We start from the raw sequence: 19,437 nt of genomic DNA, 5'->3' as shown, positions 1-19,437 counted from the left end.
GTGCGCAGAATGGCGCCAAAAAGACGACCTCCCCCCATTCCTATTAACAAAACTCTAAAATAGCAAAGAGAGAGAGAGAGGCAGGTAGTATCAAGGTATAAGATATGCTTTGCTGGTCAGAATTAGAACCACCGGAGGCTCGTAGCAGAGTTGTGTATCGTTTCATGTTTCCTTGTTCTCAGAACGGAGCATTGTAGGTCGATAAGGTCATGGCACCATGTTCATGCTGTAAGAAATTGATCTGGGAAAGGAACAAACAGAAGACATTACACGCACCTTGACTGGAGCTCAATCCAAATGAACATCAGTGGGATGTTCAGGAACATGTGAGGTTTATCGACGTGTATCCTCCTGCATTCAGGGACTGTGGGATGCCTTGCAACATTATCGCTACAGGACGTTAACCGTGTAAATGGCGACCCAACACCATATTAGGAACGTGGGTATAATTCAATGTATGCGCAGAAAATGAGTGAATTTTGAATATAAAGCAGTTCGGGTGGAGGTAACTAAATTGTTTATATTTAATGGATTTTATACCAATAAATACGAACCAATCGTGCAATTACTAGTTTTATTGTTCTTAAATGATGCACATGCTTTGTATTTCCTTAAGCCTAACTCAGATTCTCTTTTCCATTTCTTGTCTTGTTTCAGCAGTAACAGCTCTTAACTGGCAGTATGCAAGTAAGCAGCCATGCCCGGTGATGGTGGAAGACATGGGGCTAAGCGTAGACGGAACGGAGGTCAAAAGTACGTACCCTTCCGCCAAAGGTAAAGTAGAGCCTTTAGCCCGACAAGTGAGAGAGGCCGATGACGGGTATACCGAAACTTTTCCTTTCTCTTCTTCGCTCCCCTTCTCTTCTTCTCCTTCCTCATTTCTTACTTCTTCTGTCGCTGACGATAACACGGCTGAGTCCTATGACGCTGGGAGTGGGGAAACCGCTGCTCTTGTGGAAAAAACGAAAGATGCGGTCGCCGACAAAACAGATGCTGAGCTGCAATCGGAAGATCTGTTCGTCCCAAAGTCTCAAACTCCTTTGACCATGGCTACGCAGTCGGTATCGAATGAGCGCGATGCGAAAGGTGCGGATAGCATCGCCCTCACCTTCGGAGACGAGAAGAAAGAAGATTTCCCACGGGCGGAAGCACTAATCCAAAGAGATGCTCTTCCCATTGCACTTCCTATCATCCGGAATGACCAAAACGCTACCGACAATGAAATACGGTCCGTATTGAGTCAAAACAACATCATAGATCTTCCGGTGAAGATGCTACCAGATCACCGCTTGACGGTGAAAGGTCACAGTGCAAACGAAGACGAAGTCAATTTGGTGGAGTTACCTGAACAGGACCCGACACTCAGCCGTGCCCCTCCCGTTGCTTACGTTACTGTTCCTGATTCTAAACCACCCACAGCCGAACTAACCACTACAATACCCGAGACCATCACTGCATCCACTGATGAAGATTCCATCCCGACTGAATCGATGATAACTTCCAAATCAAGCGAGATTGAGGAAACGCCAAGTGATGCTGACTCATCTACAGAGAGCATCCCGGTGGATATGGACACTACCAGTGAAGCAACAACCCTTTCAACTACACCGATTGACCCTGGGTCATCCCTTATAACAATGGAAGATGAGACTTGTGCATGTACTTATACCACCGAGACTAGTACGGATGCGTCTGTTGCCTTGACAACCACCACAGTTGCGGTACAACCAGCGTCCATCACAGAGGCCTCAACAGATGTCACCGGTAAGTTTTCTGTGCATGATTACTGGAATGGTGCTTGTCTTTGCCAGCTACCCGGAGCTTTCCACCCTGTCTTCTCCTTTGCATGAATTTTGTTTTTCGTTACTAACAGTCAGTCCAAGCTTAGCTTACTCCTTCCCTGAGGTGGACAAACTAACAGACCAGGTGAGGCTAACTTATGCCTTTTGTAGTGCATTGTGTTTAGCTAACCCCAATGATAATATGCTAAGATGATGATTTTGAAAGACTAATAAGTTTTAGTTAAGTAAGCAGATCACTGGCATTGCTCCCACACCCTTTAATGTTATTACGAAATTTCATCAATTAATTTTCCGTCAGTTTGAACGCATACTACACTACAATTAAATTTCATTTGCTGTTCCAACTGCAAATGAAAGACAGTCGGAAAAAGTGAGAAAAAAAATCACACGTGTTGATTATTAAAATTAGTGGAGAAACAATACAGTGCCTCATTTCTCTTCCAGATGTGCTTCTGTTCACGTGGATAATTCAGCAAGACCATTAGTCAAAGTTCAATACTTAAATAACGAGATTTTATATCTTACGTTCACTCAAGAGTACGAAAAGAAATTTGAAACATCAGACACCTTTTTTCACTCACCCTCTTATAGACTTTCTAACCTAAATATTAATTAAATTGAGTTCTTCAAATTACTAAAAAAAAAAAAAAAAAGTATTTTATTCGGAATTCAATTGTGTGCTTCTCAAGACAAAAATAAGACGTTGATACAAAACAAAAAAAAAAACGAACTAAAAATGAAATAAAATATTAAAGAAAAGTATTGTTCGTCTCAAATTTTAAATGGGAGTTTTAGAAGTTGAATTCTTGCGAAGATTTATCTTTAATATTTTATGGGAAAGTACATATCGCCTCACTGGAGAACTTTTATTGACTTTTTTTTTATTTAGTTCTGACGAAACGAAGTTTGCTACAGACAATGATGGCGAAGTTACCTGACTTTTGTTTATAAATGCGTCCTTGAGACCATTCACCAACTTTGGGAAGTCGAAATCAACAAAATATTTTGGATTTAAAAGGGTATTTTTTTATTTCATTGCATATTCGTGTTTTATTATTAAACTCTAATATGTTTAATTTTAAAAAGAGAAATAGACAAGTATAATGCAAATCCCTGATAAAACAGTAGAGAAAATAACAACAAAATCTCAGCGGATTGGTTTCGATAAAATGAATGTACCCTCATCACCTTCCCGGGAACAGATAAAAATCCTCAATTCTTGTACTGAAGTGAGGGGGAAAAAAAGAAACCTCCCGAAGATTTTTCTGTCATAAGCAGAGTGGCACTACCTGTCACATGTAAACACTTATCGATCTATAGGTGAAGGTTAACCGGATGTATGAACGTAGGAGAGCTGTCGCGTTGTGGAGCCTGCACGCGCTATTCTCTACGTTTTCGGTCTCTGATCACAATTTCCGTTTTTGTTGAAAAGAGCTTGGCAGGGGGAAATTGTAAACACCTTTAGCAAACAACCGGGAAAGAATGCGATGATTCAGAGTTCGGCAATATTTCGATCTGAACTGCAGATTGATACGAGGCTATTCGAGCTTGGAATTTTAACGTAGTCATGGGAATTAAGTAGATATCGGCAAAAGGGAGAGTATAAAAATTGCGAAGAAAACCTTGTGGATAATAATGCCTCCGAAATTTCTGTCTTTATGTACAGTCAGTCAAGACGGATAGTCTAGGAAGCCACATTATTCTGAAACTGTACGAAAATTCAGAAATATAGAGTAAATAAGCAGTTTATGTTAACCAACCTGGTTCAGTTTAAAGGCAGTATTTATATGCACGCATCGCATATAAATTTCACTTACACATTTGTGTTTAATGATTCGTATTGGAAATCTGCCGTGTTACCTTACATTATAGGAGATCCTCTATTTGACTGCTTCGGTATCTGTAATCAAGAAATGCAAGCAGATTTTTAAGACCGTAACAACACTAACATAATTACTGAATTGACAAGAACCTAATGTATTTTTTAACGAGAAAGAAGTTTGATTAAAGTGTTTAGAGAAAATATTTACGTAGCTTCTCTAAACACTTTAATCAAAACGCATTTCATAATAGCAATGATGATGACAAGCAGTCGTTTGCACATGCGTACTTGGCTTGATACATATGCAATTTTATTATTCACATATGGCCTCCATTAACGCTGCCAAAAAGCGTTAATTTGTTATTAAGGGTAACATTCATTGCCTCGTCTGCTTATCTCATCTTAAAAAAAAAAAAAGAAAAAATCGCAATGGTTAATAATAATAACCAGCTAAGCATTCCCAACTAACTTGCAGTTTTTCTGCCTAACTCAATTTCCTCCGGCAGCTAATTCAATAGCATATATTTTGTAGTTTTTTTTTAAACTTTTTAATGTTCCAGAAAGTTAATTTTAATTGAAAGGTATTTAATTTGGTGCAATTACCGATATTGCCTGGATGATAAACGTTCCACCATCTTCGGCACTAGTTCTTTCAAAGAAAAAATGGATATAAAAAGGTGGTCTACAAAGTTATTTAAAGAGAAAATCAATAAGTAATTTAGCGCGTTAAGCTCTCGCTTCTTGAAGACAGATTAGGATTACTCCATTACTTCTTAATCAGAACGTCGTTAGAAGAAAACTGTCTGCCAAGAATCTGCATTCAGTTTCTTGGTCATACCGTGGGTGTCTATGCGTTCTTTCTTTCCCTCTGGAATCAAATTAATACTTAATATCATAGATTAAGTGAGTGCTGTAGCACAAACTAGGTAGGAAGCTATTATGTAGTGTTCCGCAATGAGGGAAAAAAAAGTCATCTGCTTATTTCAAATTTCTTAATTTATTCAGTTTTGCCAGAGAAGGTTAACTCTGCCCCCCCCCCTCACTTCTTCGTATAATTCTTTCTTTTTTTTTTTTGGTTAATCATTTTTTTTTTACACGAGCGAAGAAAGATGTATATATTGGTGAGGAAATGTACTTCGGTAATTATATTGATAATTAAGGTGGCGACTTGGACTTCAGCAACGTTAATGTTCTTGTGCAATACTGTTGAGAGTAAAAATCCAACACAAGTTGGAGACTTTTTTAAATGAATGCATTTACACGCGGTGCAAATCGACGCTTATATCTCCTACTTCCATTATATCACATTTCATGAACAAAATAACATTGGACTCCATAACCAAGTCATTGGAATTTTGGATGAAACTGAATAAATGTACAAACCCATACTCTATAAAAGGCTCTGCGTTTAAATAACTTAAAACAAGAGAAATGGAAATAAAGCAGAGAATCCCTTCTGCATCGTTACTATTAAAAATCATATTCTATTTTGATCGTATCTGTGATCGTATGAGGTAAGACAGTTACAGAAATATTACATTGAAGGTATGCTTTGAAAGTAGGTGTTCTCCCTAGTTGAATAACAACGTAATTTATATAACGATGCAACCCCCACTGTCCATCATATCAACGATATACAAAAGGAATTAGTCGAAATTTGATATACACTTAAAAATAAAGATTTTTCTATTAAAGTTTTATTTGGGGAAGATTGTGTTCTCTGAGCTTTGATTCGTGAAATGTCTTAATAGCAAATTATGTACTGCTATACAAAAAGTAAGTAGTAAAGTTACTCGCGCACAAATGTTTTTTTTTTCTTTGTATAGTGTGTATGGTAATCATGGATGTTAATTTCAAAGGGAGTATGATTTTAATGCGGTTTTCCAGCATAATACGCGTTGATTTTTCCTCAAAATAAAAACTACTTTTCGACAATTTCAACTGTTGCTGCTATTCTGGAATCGCAGACTTTTGTGGGAGGAATGGAGCCTGCAATAGTTTAAGCAGTAAAAACGATGTAATATCCTTGGGAAAAAACTGGGTTCGAGTCCCGTGTTGGATGCGAAGAATTTTATAATGGCATTTAACGGAAAGCGAGTCATCCGGTTCTCATACTGTGGCGGAGAATTTTTAAGGCCGTCAAACAGGCCAGAAGAATACACGATTCGGCTCTTATTCCAAATGACCCGAAATCAAACTGATATGAACTCATAAAAATCTATTTGGAAATTTAAATTTTGAAATAAAATTTTGTCTAAAAATTGTATCGTGTAACATCAGACAAGACGCTATTTAGAAGGGGGAAATGTATCCTCCGTGTACAAACGATGGTCGCAAGGTTACCAACCAACCTTTCCACCGTCGTAAGGCTAGTCTTTTTGTAATTCGTGAACTTTTTTTGAAGTATTTTTCGTGAAGTATTTTATATTGCCAATTTTGCTTTTGCACATCAGAATCGCAACAGAACTTTATTCAGAATAGGAATAAAGAGAGACAGATGTAAATGCCGGTAAACTTAAATAATGATGGTTTGCTGATTGACTGTAAGTCTTTATGACGACAGTCTTCCTAGGCATGACTAAAACTGTGTTATTAATGTGAGTACAGTAAGAAATAAATACAAAATAACCTTGAAGTAACAGTGTACTATATATCAATAAATGAATGCACGAGACTAAAATGCAACTAAATTTTGAAACTGATACCAAAAATAAATTTAGATTTGAAGATGTAAAAAATAAGAATATTATATAACAGTTATCTAAAAAAATATAATATTATCTTATTTTTATGATGCAGGCCCTTCATCTTTGCCTTCAAAGACCCTTCCACCAATGACAGAATCATTCTCTGAAGTACAACTCGGTAAAGTGTACAACCAAAAAATTCCTTCCTTCGGTCACTGGAATATACACTTTCATCAAAGGAACCCTTCTCTCGTCAAGTTCAATTATTCTCTGCCAGATGGTGCCAGCATCGGAGTTTATGGTCGACGCAATGGTGTACCTACTCACACGAGATACGACTTCGTAGAAATTCTAAACACCAGAGAATCAAGAAATAAAAGATCGACAAAGGTAACCAATTTTATTGTACAATTAAACCTGTGGAGAATTCATGAGTAAACAAACACACGTAATAACCACAGTAATAAGTTTTAATAAGTAAATATTTCATCCTAAGTATCTTAGGACATCGTCAATACAGTTAATTCAAACAATACTAGGAATAACATACAGTTAAAGCGCATGCTTACAATGGAATCCCAATATGCGTGCAGTAGCGTGTTATAAAATACGTTGGAAGTTTTTCTTCCTTGGTTAGACTATAATAAATTTAGTTTAATCCTTTATCCAAGTGTAATAAAGGATTAAAAAATAGAGGAAAAAATAGATTACATTAAAATGTAATATGACGCCCTTGCTATTTCTAAAGTATTGGAAATTGTCATACAAAATTGTGTAAAATAATTTTTATATGGGATAAGCAAATAAAACCTTTGTCTTTTCTTCGTAGTTATAAAATCAATCGTACAAAATCAAAGCTTGAATATCGCTTGCGGAGGATCTAATAGAAACACCGGAAGCTGGTAGACAGTTTATTATAAATTTTTCTCATCATTTTAAACAAAAAGTTAACTGTAGAAATCTCCATTTATTTTGTTCTCCATGTGATGCACTATTCAGCTATGAAAAAATGTTTAAGAAAATCCTACGAGAATAAATGAATACAGATATACAAAACCACTCTCCACATTAATTCTTGTTCAATTTTGGAATGCAAGTATATAAAAAAAAAAAAATGCAGGAACTCTGAAGCAATGTGCATTACTGTGAACAAGGGCACGCGTATGATGTGTGCAACGTCGATTTACTAGAAGCAAGAAACTGAAATAAAGTTTGATGTAATTTCAGGGAGCCTAAGAAGTCTTAGATATAATGTAAGAAACAGACACACGCAAGAAAATGTTTTTCTCTCAAGAGAACTGCAGAATTCACACAATTCCTCACAAACTACAGCACGAAATATACGAAACTAAGATATCGAAAACAATTCTGTTGTCTTCTCTCCGCTATTCTTTATTGTAACCAAAATTACACATCGCTTTATTATTGACTGTTATACATTTCAATTGGAACAATATTAATTTGGAATCGCTAATTGATGCAGGTGTTAGCAGCTCTGTTAAGCAGTGCAGTTTAGCAGTGAAGCTACCATTGCAGGATTACTAGAATTTCAAGTAAGCAATTAATCGTTGGGTAAAATATTTGTTTATATGTAGTTGTTTATAGCTTTTTTTTTTTTTCAATTTTTCGTAAAGGACACGTAATCCAAGATGATGCTGGGCTTTGCAGCAGCCTGCATTGGAGGATATTATTCCTGATGGTTAGTGCAATGATTGTTCCCCCAATTAGAAAACTTAGTTTAGGTGCCTGTGAGTGACTAATTCAGATACTGGTCTGACAGATCGATGCTTGCATTTAGATTTCGTTTATCACGTGTTCTTGACGAACGAATTAAATAATCTTAAAATATTTTTTGAACTCCTAATGATAAACTGTCTATCAAAACAGTTCACATGGACAGCTGTTCCTCCATTACTGGGGAGGAACAGCTGTCCTCCCCAGTAATAGAACACATTTGTGGTAGAATTATGATTTTTTTTATATATTGCTGCGTTATCAGAAAGACTTCCCACTAATTTAATAATAACACTGCAAACTTAGGCACTGAAATTATGAATCCATATGAAGAAACTAAGATAAAAATATATCTATTCAATTCATCAATTTAGCACGCCGTTTGCTTAAGTTCGCGGTATTATATCAACATTGTATTGCTACTTCTTTCCTGGTTCTTCTCTGGTGACTAGGAAGAAATTTTCAACAGTTCTTGTGGAAAACTATCAATGATTTTTCTGGATACAAGTTGATGCTGTTCTTCTGGTATTGTGCCGCTGAGAGAAAGCATAAATCCGGACAATTCCGTTTTACTCTAGCCCTGTTTGCCAAAGAGACTATTCACAAAGCTTTGAGCTTCTTGCTTTAAAACAAAAACGAACATCATTTTGTACAGATCATATAATCTGCGGTGAAGTGGGTGTTAACACGTCATATTAAATGTTTGATCTACCGTCTAAAATAGTGTTTCCTAACGTTTTTTTGGATCATGCTCCCACCTCAAGCCTCAAAGATTTTGATGCCCCCTCCTTTAGCATAATAGTCAGCCAAGTTCTGAAAAAGTATAATATAAATATGTACTTTAAATAAAAAAGGTAAAACTGTTTTTAATTTGACTTTCTTCAATGAATATAAATTTTATATTACACTTTGTATATTATAAAACATAAATCGAACTGAACTCGGGAAAATAAAATCCAAGTTAATGCGATCCTTGAGCTTGATGTCTGCCGCAAAGAATTTTTATTTGAGGTACTAATTTAGTCATTTTCAATCTCAAATCCTCACGGTTTGTGATATCCAGATGATTTCTTTTTTTTTCGGTAGCAAGTCATTTACAGCACTAAAGCCACATTCAACTAAATATGACGACGGGAAGGGCACAGGATTTTTTTTTTTTTTTTTTTGCAAAACTAGTTGCATAGTTGCATTTCGGTATTTCGTTTCTGTCTCGTCAGAAAGCCATACGATTATTCCTTTTATGTTAATTAAATTTCTAATAGATCATCATTTTGCTTTTCTAAGTTTTTCTTGATACTGTATTTATGTTAACTTCTGTACTAGTGACGTCATTTTTGTTCTCGGAAAGTCAGGGTTGCAACATCGACAATTTATCGCCGACAGTGGTGAGTTTTTTGAGTATATCGATGACGAATGCAACGTCATTTTCTAATTGCCCCCCCCACGTTGGGAAACACTGGTCTAGATGAAAGAGAACAGTCTTGGACAAGCAACTTCATGGTTATCTAATGATAATGTTTATTTGAATACATTGCCTGTTTAAGGCCATGTAAATAGATCCGCTATTCAATTTATGGAACCCTTTATGTAGGGAAAATTGTTTACCTCGTCTATAGAACCTTTCAAATAAATGACTGCGCATGGTCAATAAATTCTGCGTTAAACTAATAGTGAAGTTCCGATAATGAAATTAATCTCTATTATTCCGTGTGATAAGAGAGAACTGAAGTTGCAATACTTCGTTTAGAAATCAGAACAGCAATAAGTCACACTGCAGATAACTGAGTTCGTGGTAAATGATGCTCTGTCAGCAAATATTTCAGTGTTTTACCGTCTCCACTTTCTTTCTTCATTCGACTTATTTCACTGACGAATCTACGCTTATCTAAAAGGTATAATCTCGAGTTCGTTTCAACTATTTTTTTCCACGCCAAGATATTACTATAATCTGCTGATCTGCCAAATATTCCATTTTCCAGACAGAGCCGGGATTCCTTAACACAAATTCGTTTCTGATATTCCCAGTGCAGAATCCCAAAAGTATATGCAGTACATTTAAGACATATTTCGAGTGCTGCATATGAAATCAAAGTTTTCTGGGCGTCACGAAAATATCATCTAGCAACTCGGTTCCAATTCCTTCGCTCCTTGAAGTTGGTGGGGAAAATGCGAGGAGGGCAGCGCTTTTCTTTACGATGACTTCCGAAGAAGCGATTGTCGGCAATCAGCCAGAAGCGGTCCTCTCAGATGACACCGCAACATTCGCTGCTCACGTGTGGGATGGATTTCACAGGAAGAATGGTGCAGTAGCTCTAGCGCTTCTCGCGAGTTTTTCTATCCCTCTTCCTATCCCCCTCTCACCAAGTAAATAAAGGAGAAGGCCAATATGACGGAACTGGTACCAGCAATCCTTTACATACCACCAGATTCGATCTACAGATCGCAAATGGTGTTACCTTTCCGTCAAACCACTTTTTTCCCCTTGCAGCATCAGCCTTACTTTATTTTGACAATACAACTAATCTGATAGTTATGCAGGATACAGAAAAGATAGATTCAGTACGCATCTATATTCTTTAGAGAGAATAACAGTATTAGAGTGTTGCTTAGTTTATAGATATTTTTTGGAAGGAGGGTTGTTTATTAAGGAGGAAAACTGATATTAAAAATATGTTCCAACGTAACCAACATAAATATCGACAAAAAAGCAAACCTAATAAAATTTAAATTTATGCGAAAAACAGCTCTAGAATAGAATTTAAAGTATTTCTCCACCAACAACATAGTTAAATATTTATTTTACGAACATTTGTGTTCAGGGACGAATGGAGTATTGTTACCTTTAACCTGATAATTTCTTATTATTATACAGCCATAAATATTGTTAAAGATCTCATATCCAGAACCCCAAGGCGACATTTTTTTGCTATTGCCATAGAAGAGCCATATTAGCATGTATAGTGAACTGAATTTATTAAGGTTAATATCGTATTCCTAAAACGGAAGTAGGGCAGACCATTCGCTATAATAGGGGGAAAAACCATTGAAAGCTAAACCACTTCCCACACATCAAAATAAACTTCAATATTTAAGGTTCTGAGATGAGTTTGTTGTGGCTACTACCAGGATGTGTTCTGAAATCAATTTTCCTGAGGGGTAAATACTGACAGCTCCATACGAGACCGATTAACGCATGCATTTGGGGTTCTAATCCTGGTCTTTCCAACTAAATGGCACGTGCTATTTCTGCGAAATTTTTTTACGAACTGTAATATGTATTCTTAATTATTCCTCCTGTCTGTTATGCAATACATTCCACTGCTTTGTTCTTGTAATAAACTATGAAACAAATCATCGGAGACATTGAAGAGCGATTAACTAATAGATTATGAAAGATAATTTGGAGGAAAAAAAATTAAAATTTATTTTTTTCCATTCTCATTTCTCCGGAGAGAAGCTACAATGGTTTTTAATGTCAAGATAAACAGCTTAGTTTATCTTGATATTATCTGGTATTTAGGAAGGGATCAACAGCACGCACGGAAATTTCAGTTAACTGGCTTCCTTTGGAAAAAAAATAATTAAAACCACATGCAAACGGTTTAGCATCAGCGATAAAATTTTATACGAAAGGCTTCCAATATTTCTGCCTGCGGTGCAGTACTAAAAAGCCCCGATTTCTCCTCTTCCTATCGCGCTGGCAAAGTTCTCAATCAATCCCCGTTATCCCAGAGCAACCATCTTGTTAGCTTTTAACGGGCATGATCTTCCATCTGTAGGCTGATACAGCCCTAAACCCACGCCGGTAACTAATTAAAGTTTTTAACACAGCGTTTTTCCTCCTCTCTAGGCCTTCGGATCTCGCAAACTTTTTGTTCCCTAGCTTTCAACGGCGATTAATTTTCTACCGTAATGATGACAGCATTTTTTTTAGCTTTTTGAAAACGTTAAATGACGCAGAAAATGCGAATAAAGAGGAAGTAGTGTTCGTATTTTATGTCCGCAAAAACTTCTCCTGGTTAATTTTCTGTTACATCCTAAATGCTTGAGTAATGGATATTAGACACAGAAGCAGTTTCGTATCATCAGTATATCCACACACCGGTGTGGTCGCTCTGCTAATTACACCCGCTTCGGGAAATATTCACTAAGCTTATATATTAGCCGAAACGACGCTGACTCATTCCAAATACCTTTAGATGTCTTCATTTCGACGGAGGTTTCCCATGGCTATCTAAGGAGGCAAGAAAACCGCAAAATGCTCACACAACTTACGTAAATAAGACTGTAGACATCTCCTGCAATCATAATTTGTTCCGGTAGCTCATATTGGATAGTGTGCGTGTTTTAGATATGCATGTTCAAAGTATGGACGGGAAAAAAAAAACTCAAGTTTTTACATTACTCGTATAGAAAAGACTGAAGAACTACTGCATTAAGTTCTTTCAGTTCTCTGTTAATTACTCTGCTAAAGAAATTAGAAGTCTTTGTTCATTATGCTATATTACCCTGTACTTTCAACTATTGAAAAACGGTAAAAATTATGTGTAGATGGCGCTGTCGAGATGACATGAAGGTTCGTGTTCTTGAGGCCGGAAATTATCTTGGGTAGTAAAACTACTTGCAACTACTTCGTAAGTTTGAACAAAAATTTGATGGTTCACTTTTCAAAACTTTCTACTATAAAAACATGGAAATCCTTGCAGAAACTGTAAAAGGCTACGAATTCATCCAATATGATCAAAAACGAACGCATAATAAACTCATATAAGACAACTTTTACCCGCACATTTTTTTTACCTCATTCCACTAGTTTTAACGGTGAGACTGTGTCTATCTTAACTTCGGTAACTAATACCAAACCTCAGGAAAAGGCGACCGTCTCAGCAAAGTTCGCGACGCAGACTTTTTCCTAAGAGAAAACTTATCCATCAGATAGTGTTCCCTCGAACAAAACTCAAACGTATAAAGTGTCTGTAAATTTTATAGAGCACTGGCTCATTATTTTTTACCAATCACAAACAAAAGATTTCGATGCGAATCTACAGCCATCTAAATAAATGAATTTTTTCGAAAAATTACCACACATGCTTTTGATCGTAAGTTTTGACGGTGCAGTCTGCATTATAGAAAACACTTCTTTGTTGTGAGCAAGATTTACAGATTTCGGTTACTGTCATCAGAAGCCATCATATAAATATTTATATACTGATTGATGACTGTTAATCTCCAAATCCCACATATGCAAAGATAATTCTGAAATATTTTATAGTAAATTGATGAATGACTTAATATGGTGTAGAAAGGTTATTAATGAAGGATTTTAATATTCATTTCGGTGATTAGTAATCATGCGTCCATAACATGTTCCTTTTAGTTTATAGTACAAAATGCTTTTGAAGTATACAATAATTTGTTCTAAGTTATATATTTATTTATAATTTTTAATTGTGCGTAGATCTCGATGATATTAAATGAGAGATGTTTTAGAAAGAGTGTGATTGGTAATTACGTTTGGTATAAACAAAAAAAGCCTATAAACAAACATGGCATCCATGCAAACACCCCGTTTATTTTGTTAAACAAATGATAAACAGAAAACTGGGCCTAAAGTGAACCAGAAAGTAAGAATGAGAGATGTGAGATACGTCAAAATGAGTGAGAAATTCTCAGTAGTACTTGATGTGATCTAAAGAAATTCCAACCTGATTTTCTGCTTTATTTTTACCTTTTTTTCCAGGACTTCTTGAGTCTGGAGTTTGTGCAGTTCCTAGACCAAGGCCTGTGGTACATCTCTGTATATAATGACGGAGAAGAACCTCAACAAATAGCCTTTGTTCCCCTTCTGACAGGTAATGTATCTTCTCCCACTCTCTTGCTGCTCTGCTCCCACCAGCCGCTGTTACCTGAAATATCAAAACTAACCACGTGTGGGGACCCCGCTCATTTTTCTTCTTATTATTCTACCTGATAGTGACGGAACTGTTGTCTTCTATGATCGGGTACCTGTCGTGTTGTTCTTGGAAGATTTTCTTCCTATCTCTTTCCTTCCGAGTTCTGTTTTATTGTTTTTTCTTCTCTTTTTCCCAAATATCTCTCTCTCCCTTTCTCTATCTCATTTCGCACACTTTATTAATGTCGTTGCTTGTCGTACCTTTACCTTTTTTTTCTCTCTATTATGATTTTTTTTTTACTTTCTTCGTGTTCATTTATCAACTCTCGGTGCGTTTCTCTCTTTGGGATGTTTAAAATGATAAATTCTAATAACGGCGTTGAATTTCGTTGGCATTTTAGTTATGTTAGTGTGGTTTACTTACAAATTTGTGTGAGCGGATGGATGTATGGTACTAATATTGGCTTTCGACTGCTAGCCCTTAACCTATGTATTAATTATGCTGCATATAGTCTGATTAAGTGTACAACACGTGATTAAAAGTAATTCATTTCTTGACAATTCAGGTGACTAACTAGCTCATTAATATTTGTGATTATGCACATTTTTTTTAAAGAAAAAAAATACATTTAACTCACAGTAACGTGAGTCTGCTTTCTTTACAATGCAGATCAGTCAAGTCTACCGTGCCCCTATGACTGTCACGGACATGGCACATGTGTCATGGGAAGTTGTGTTTGTGAACCCGACTACGCTGGAGATTCTTGTGCGAACCGTGAGTATTGTTTATTTACGTCAAGTACTTTATAGGATTTGAAACTGATTGTGCGTTAACGCAAATATAAAAAAAATGTTTACCAATATTTATTTGACATATTTTAGCGTTACTAAATTTCAGAATATGCAAATGAAACATGAATCCTTAACATGTTATAACTTATCCTGCCAGATGGCGACACTATACTGGATGTTGCGGCATTGCATTTACGTTTTGCCATTCATCCGCGCCAATGAAATGTTGTGCGAGTTTTGTGGCGACAGAATGTCACCACTTAAGTGATAGTTATCGGCAGATGCCCCCCCTGCGTACGAGGGACAAAGGTTTGACAACCTGGATGATAAATTGGTGGTGCAAGTAGATCAAATGTTCATTCAGAAACGTCCGATCGGCTGAAACTTCAACGGTCCCCAACAAGGAGTTAAAACAAACTCGAACTACAAGATAAATGTCTCAAGAAGGTTGAAGGTTATGTTAAAAGACATTTTAAATATTTTTCTTTTATTCCGCCATTTTTATAAACAAAGTCCGCCCTTATTTTTAAATCGGCATATATTTAAAGATGCACCGTACCATATATGATTTTCAAGACTAACGTTCCTCTTTCCCAACCTATTCTTTAATTCGCATCTATCTATGAACTCCTAAATCGATGTTCGCTGCCTAATTTTTTTTTCTTTGTTTACACAAGCAGTGGTTTTTTGTTGTTGTTAGGAACTAGAATTTGTAAGTTAATCGGAAGTTAATCCACTGAAACAGTATGCGCAATTTAATAAATTCAAGCATAAAGCACAAAAAAAGGTCATTTGGAGCAATCAACAATTAAACACATAATGGCAAAAAATGGCGGTGTAATTGAAAAAGCCTCTGCATCATCATAGATTTAATTGGTCGGTTAAAAAACACACCATAGCTTCTTTCTTTACCTAAATGTTGATTAGTTTATACACAATATACTCGTCTCGGTTGAATAAATAATTCGCAAGTCAAATATTTGTCTTCTGGAGGTATTATTTGCTATTCTGGTAACTTTATATTGGCAAATGTGACTTAATATATCCTGTACTATTCAGTGTACGTATCGTCCTGCGTTTGTTAATATAGGAGTCTGTCCGGTGCTGTGCAGTGGGAGGGGTCGATATGTTGCTGGAGAATGTTCCTGTAGTCCAGGTTGGAAAGGGAAAGAGTGTCAGTTAAGGGAAGACGAATGCGAGGTTCCTGACTGCAGCGGCCATGGTGATTGTGTCGATGGGATTTGTAGATGTTTTCCCGGATACAAAGGCCAACACTGTGAGGAAGGTGAGTACGCAATAAAAGCGCAATTTTCTTTTCTTTTTTTTTTATTCTTACTAAGTACAATTGATCAGACGAGTAATGAATAATTGAACGAAAATGCTTGCAGTAAAGGATCGTTTTAACCATTCACCGCTAGATGGCAGATCAAATTTCTGTTTGTTTCAAATATGAAAAGTGAAATATTAGTTTTTGGTTTTATGAATTAAACAGGAATGCAATTAATAGCATTTTTGTAACGTGATAAGGAAAGAAAGATTAACCATATTAATCTAAAAATCAATCCAATATTTTTAGAATTTGAATTAATTCAATATGCAGTGCAATGCAAAAATAATAATAATGCAATGAGCTTCAGAAGTGGTAAACGTTTAATGGATTTATTATTAACGCTATGACAACACTATTGGATGCTAAAATTTGTTCTTTGGTTCATTCGTGAATTGGTTCGTTTTAAGATATAATCCATGACGAGTGGTCCATTGGCATATGAAACAATATTCATTGAGAGAAGAGGAACACCGTTCTAAATGTGTCCCAAATTGCATCGTTAAACTTGTAACATTATTTGTAACTTCATTGCTATGAGTAAGCGTGCCCATTACAAAAAAATGTTGCGACAATATAATATATTATATTGTCGCAACAGTATTCACGATGTTTAAATCATAAGCGATATTTTGTAATAAAAAAGCAATTCTTTATGAGTGTTATTAAAAATCTGAGAACAATCAAGGATTTCGTGGTATCTAGATTTGTTTGGTTACAACGTGCATCCTGAATGATTAACTATTAAGACAGAAACGAGGTATTTCTAAGTGTGGAGAAGTGTGAAGCTTACTGCAGGAAGAGGGCAAAGTAGAAGTGTCAAGTCAGAAATATTTGAGCTCAATATGATAAGTAACTATAAACAAAAATTCAGTGTTGGGTCACAATTTTGAGCATTATCAAGATAAAAGAAACAGAACTGGGAGGGGATACTTCTTAGCAAAATTGGAAGCATTCCTATTCGTTAAGGGCTGGGGAAATGATCGTGTTTTAATGCAGTATTTCCATCACAGAATCATCCAGCGTTAAGATGATGAAATACATCGGAGAGGATGTTTCTATATTTCTGTTACATGTATCCTTCAAACGAAGTAGAAGAGTTATACCGCAAGAGATGTTCATGTAAAATGCAGCACTGGGCACCCTTCTAGCTGTATCCCGCATTTGCCAGAAATACTTCCAAGACAGTGTTCAGACGATGTCTTCAACCATCTTACCATCACTGTGAGAACGCAGCACTACAACCTCATTCGGTCGTGTCTTTTTGTTCTTCATCACGATGTGACTACAGTGAACGCAGCCATCACCCTTGGCAGCGCTGTGTGAAGAGAAAACTCAACAGAGGGGAAAATCTACGCATCAAAAGCAACCTTTCTATACGTGCATGCAAATGTAAGCAGTAGAAATGTAAACAGACCGCAGTAACAATTTTCAGCAAACCATGTTTTGATAGAAGAATAAACACGGGCTGTGACAACAAGCTAGCGCCAGTGATTTATAACAAAATCTCCCCGGGAAACTAAAATGTTTTGATGAAAATATCTTCCTTGCAAGTCAGCCTTTCCTCCATTTACCAAACATCTTAGAGAACAACGATGTCTTTGACATTGATGTGTTCGTGTTTAATAGATACGCTATCAAAGAGAGAATAAGATATCGAGCACAGACTTACACAATACCTATTATTTAGTTGTCATTATTAGATGAGAAAGGCGAACTTACGTTTTGTAAATGAGATCCGCTACAACCACTCTTCTCTTATTTTCCAATGTGAATAATTATTCATCTGGCAAAATAAATGTAGTTATAGAATTAAGTTTTGAATGAGAAACTTGTATTAAAGCTGTCCGGAATAACAGTCAATCCATTAACAATGGATTTCCAACAGTTTCATTTATAACACTACATACAAATAGTCGCCTGCTTCATTGTTACTAAGCAACAATAGACTGTAAATTGATTGGTTGATAACTAGATGTGAACTGATACCTGCTGTTCATATAGACAAGTTTATGTCACTAGATTGCCCGTGAGAAATTTACAATAAACAAAAAAAAATGTTTTAATTTTAGGGCATTTATGTGTCCGGAATTGCTATTCGAATATATTAAAATTCATTTCATTTACTTATTCTTCTAAACACAAAGCTACTGCGTAACAAGGCCTGTCTATTATTTAGACAAATTACCTACCAGTCATTGCGGTGATACATTAATGAAAGTACTAGTGATTACGATTCTCAACAAAAGCAAAACGACATTCAAATTCTATTATCAAGTTACACAAAAGGAGATTTACAAATCAAAATCGCGTAAGGTGAATAAGTCACCGAAGGTTCAAGTGGCGTTGCTGGAGTTAACACGTGTTCTATTGTGCGCTGAAATCAATAAGAATAGGCTTAGAATTCTCACCAGTTCAACTCGACGTGCGAAGAAATTCTTGGAATTCATTGGTTGTTTTGCGAAAGTTCCGTTTGATAGAGAATTACCGGGATAGTCAGATAATTTCTATTGTACGGATGTCTCTACTACATTAATATGTTCATAAAATATCCGCCACGCCATCATATTATTGATTTTTTAATCAAAAACCAATCGCTTGCTGTGATTTGTAACGTATTGTTCCTATTGTGACGTAGCCTGTTCAAGTGGCGTTCAGTCACCATGGTGATATTTTATTCACATTATTTTCCAAAATACTTTTCAAAACTATATCAATATATGTCGATGTTTTATCGTTTATCTCAATTCTAGCACAACAGGATTATAAATCGGTCATAGTTCACCTCGGAATTTCGGTGTTGCCGAGATAAAAAAATAAATAAATAAATCAACTCTTTTAATAAGAAGGAAAAAAAAACTATGAAAAAGATATTTTATTTAAGGCATCTTTTGTAACCGAGGGAGCTCATGTTAGTTATTCCCATTAAGACTAACCTTTTCATTTGGAAAGCGCACAGATATCGGTCTGTTCCTAGGAAACATGTTTAGAGTATTTTTTTCTACACAAGTACTATTTTCACAGCATACTTCGTCGTGGAATTTTATTAAGAATTTAAAAAAAAGTTGTAAAACCAACTTACGATTTGTTGCTCGTTTTACTTTAATCAATGATTTCTATAAATAAGCTAAGAGCGACACTGAGTAACGTCTATTAAGTTCAGGATAAGAATCTCACACATGATATACAACTACACATACTGCTCAAGTAATATTGTCTTAGAAATCATTACTTAAATCTAGTCTTCCCTTATCTCCCATTTCTCGATCTTATCTCTTGTATAGGATCCACCTCTGCTTATCTGTCTGCGAGTTTAAGTACCGAAAACAAAAGTGTGGCAAACCTCAAGTAACAAACATATTGAGGATATTTTAGCTAAT

General features: G+C 35.9%; 1 protein-coding gene across 3 annotated transcripts in view; it reads left to right on the top strand.

Annotated features, from left to right (window-relative positions):
• Positions 1 to 19,437, top strand: part of LOC150097934 (teneurin-m-like) — a 670,875-nt gene that overhangs the window by 610,781 nt on the left and 40,657 nt on the right. For all 3 annotated transcript variants that reach the window (XM_090406516.1, XM_090406518.1, XM_090406515.1), the window contains 5 exons: positions 658 to 1,764; positions 6,424 to 6,701; positions 13,786 to 13,897; positions 14,609 to 14,713; positions 15,821 to 16,015. In XM_090406516.1, coding sequence (XP_090262642.1) covers positions 658 to 1,764; positions 6,424 to 6,701; positions 13,786 to 13,897; positions 14,609 to 14,713; positions 15,821 to 16,015 — 1,797 coding nt within the window. The remainder of the gene's footprint in view (positions 1 to 657; positions 1,765 to 6,423; positions 6,702 to 13,785; positions 13,898 to 14,608; positions 14,714 to 15,820; positions 16,016 to 19,437) is intronic.

The sequence above is a fragment of the Typopeltis vanoorti genome, chromosome 16 (assembly GCF_054136105.1).
Source record: "Typopeltis vanoorti isolate ZY-2024b chromosome 16, IOZ_Tvanoo_1.0, whole genome shotgun sequence".
NCBI lineage: Eukaryota > Metazoa > Arthropoda > Arachnida > Uropygi > Thelyphonidae > Typopeltis > Typopeltis vanoorti.
The sequence above is the reverse complement of the archived record's forward strand: the minus strand, read 5'-3'. Positions and strand labels throughout refer to the sequence as shown.